The following is a 1449-nucleotide window of genomic DNA, read 5'->3' as shown; positions in this document are numbered from 1 at the left end:
TACAAAATTTAGGCTTTCATTTTCAGACATGAAAAATAATAAGAGAAATAGGTTTAGATGTGATGCAGGTCTGAGCATGAAGTACAAGCCCTACTGAAGAACACTATTAATGCTTAAATGTAAGCCCATTTCTCTGTTTCTTGTGTCTGTTTCTGCTTCTGTAAATGATTTCTCTCCATTAACTGCAACCTTTTTTTGTCTTCATAGCAAACTTTGATAAAAGGAATGGATGTCAGAGCATTCAACTTTTCCCATCAGGAATTCTACTTGATTGGATTCACGGATCTGAAAGAGTATCGCCAATATCTTTCCATTCCTTTTTTCGTCATCTTTGCTTTCACATTGTTTGCAAACTCATTAATAATGCTGGTGATTGTAAAAGAAAGCAAGCTGCATGCACCCATGTACATTCTGATCGGGTTCATTGCAGCTCTTGGGTTTATACAGCCGATATTTCTTGTTCCGAGAATGTTAATCAGTTTTCTGTTCGGCAAAAATATGATTTACAGAGATGAGTGTCTCGTTCAAATGTTTTGTCTGCATATGGCGGGTTGTTTTCAGTCAAGTATTTTGGTCGGAATGGCAGTTGACCGATTATTTGCCATTATCTTTCCATTACAATACCATCACTACGTAAACTTCAAAACTTCCTTAATATTCTGTTTGTCCATTTTTTTCCGCAACTTGCTTTGCGTTGTTGCAATGGTCGGTCTGATTGGGCCGCTCTATTTTTGTAAATCAAATGAGATTTATCATTGTGTTTGTGAGCATACATCTGTTGTTAATTTAGCCTGTGGTGATGTGAGCAAGAACTACATGGCTGGAACTATCGCTTTCGGCTTAGTAACATGTGACTGTGTATTTGTATTTTGCTCGTACATTGCGATTTTTGTGATTATATCCCACTCTCCTTCTGGTGAGTCGCGGCAAAAAGCCATCTATACTTGTAGCACACATTTAATTGTCATAGTGGTGGCATTTTTCTGTGTTGTGGTTGCATTTGTTGGCTACAGGGTTTCTACTATACCTAGAGATTTTCGTGTGTTAGGTACCTTGTCATATCTCCTTCTTCCGAACTGTTTTAACCCAGTAATCTATGGAATACGAACAAAGGAAATAAGAGTTCAAATTGTAAAATATTTATATTCTAAAAAGGTTGATTCACATTAACCGTTGCCTATTTATCCTCAATAGTAATTCATTGTACATGAAGAGAAATGTTTATTATTATTATGTGTGTAATTGTGTTTGTTGGATCTTGAGTCTTAAATTATAGAGCAGCCATGCAGCATATTTTCTTTTTCAATTTGAATGGGTAAAAAATGTAATTTAAAATGTTTCAAAATGAAGTATATGTTGTTTTAATTTCAGCAGTGTTAGTTTAAATGGCACTTGCCCTTTTACCAATAACTAAAATCAATACAGACAGCAGAAAAAGTTATTCTAACA

The 1449-nt window shown here is 35.1% G+C and overlaps 1 protein-coding gene across 1 annotated transcript; it reads left to right on the top strand.

Annotated features, from left to right (window-relative positions):
• Positions 1 to 225: 225 nt before the first annotated feature.
• Positions 226 to 1170, top strand: or55d1 (odorant receptor, family 55, subfamily D, member 1). Its single transcript, XM_043258215.1, has one exon. It carries the CDS (start codon positions 226 to 228, stop codon positions 1168 to 1170), a length of 945 nt encoding a protein of 314 aa, XP_043114150.1.
• Positions 1171 to 1449: the final 279 nt, after the last annotated feature.

This window comes from Puntigrus tetrazona, chromosome 15 (assembly GCF_018831695.1).
Source record: "Puntigrus tetrazona isolate hp1 chromosome 15, ASM1883169v1, whole genome shotgun sequence".
NCBI lineage: Eukaryota > Metazoa > Chordata > Actinopteri > Cypriniformes > Cyprinidae > Puntigrus > Puntigrus tetrazona.
This window is presented reverse-complemented; position numbering and strand designations above follow the sequence as displayed.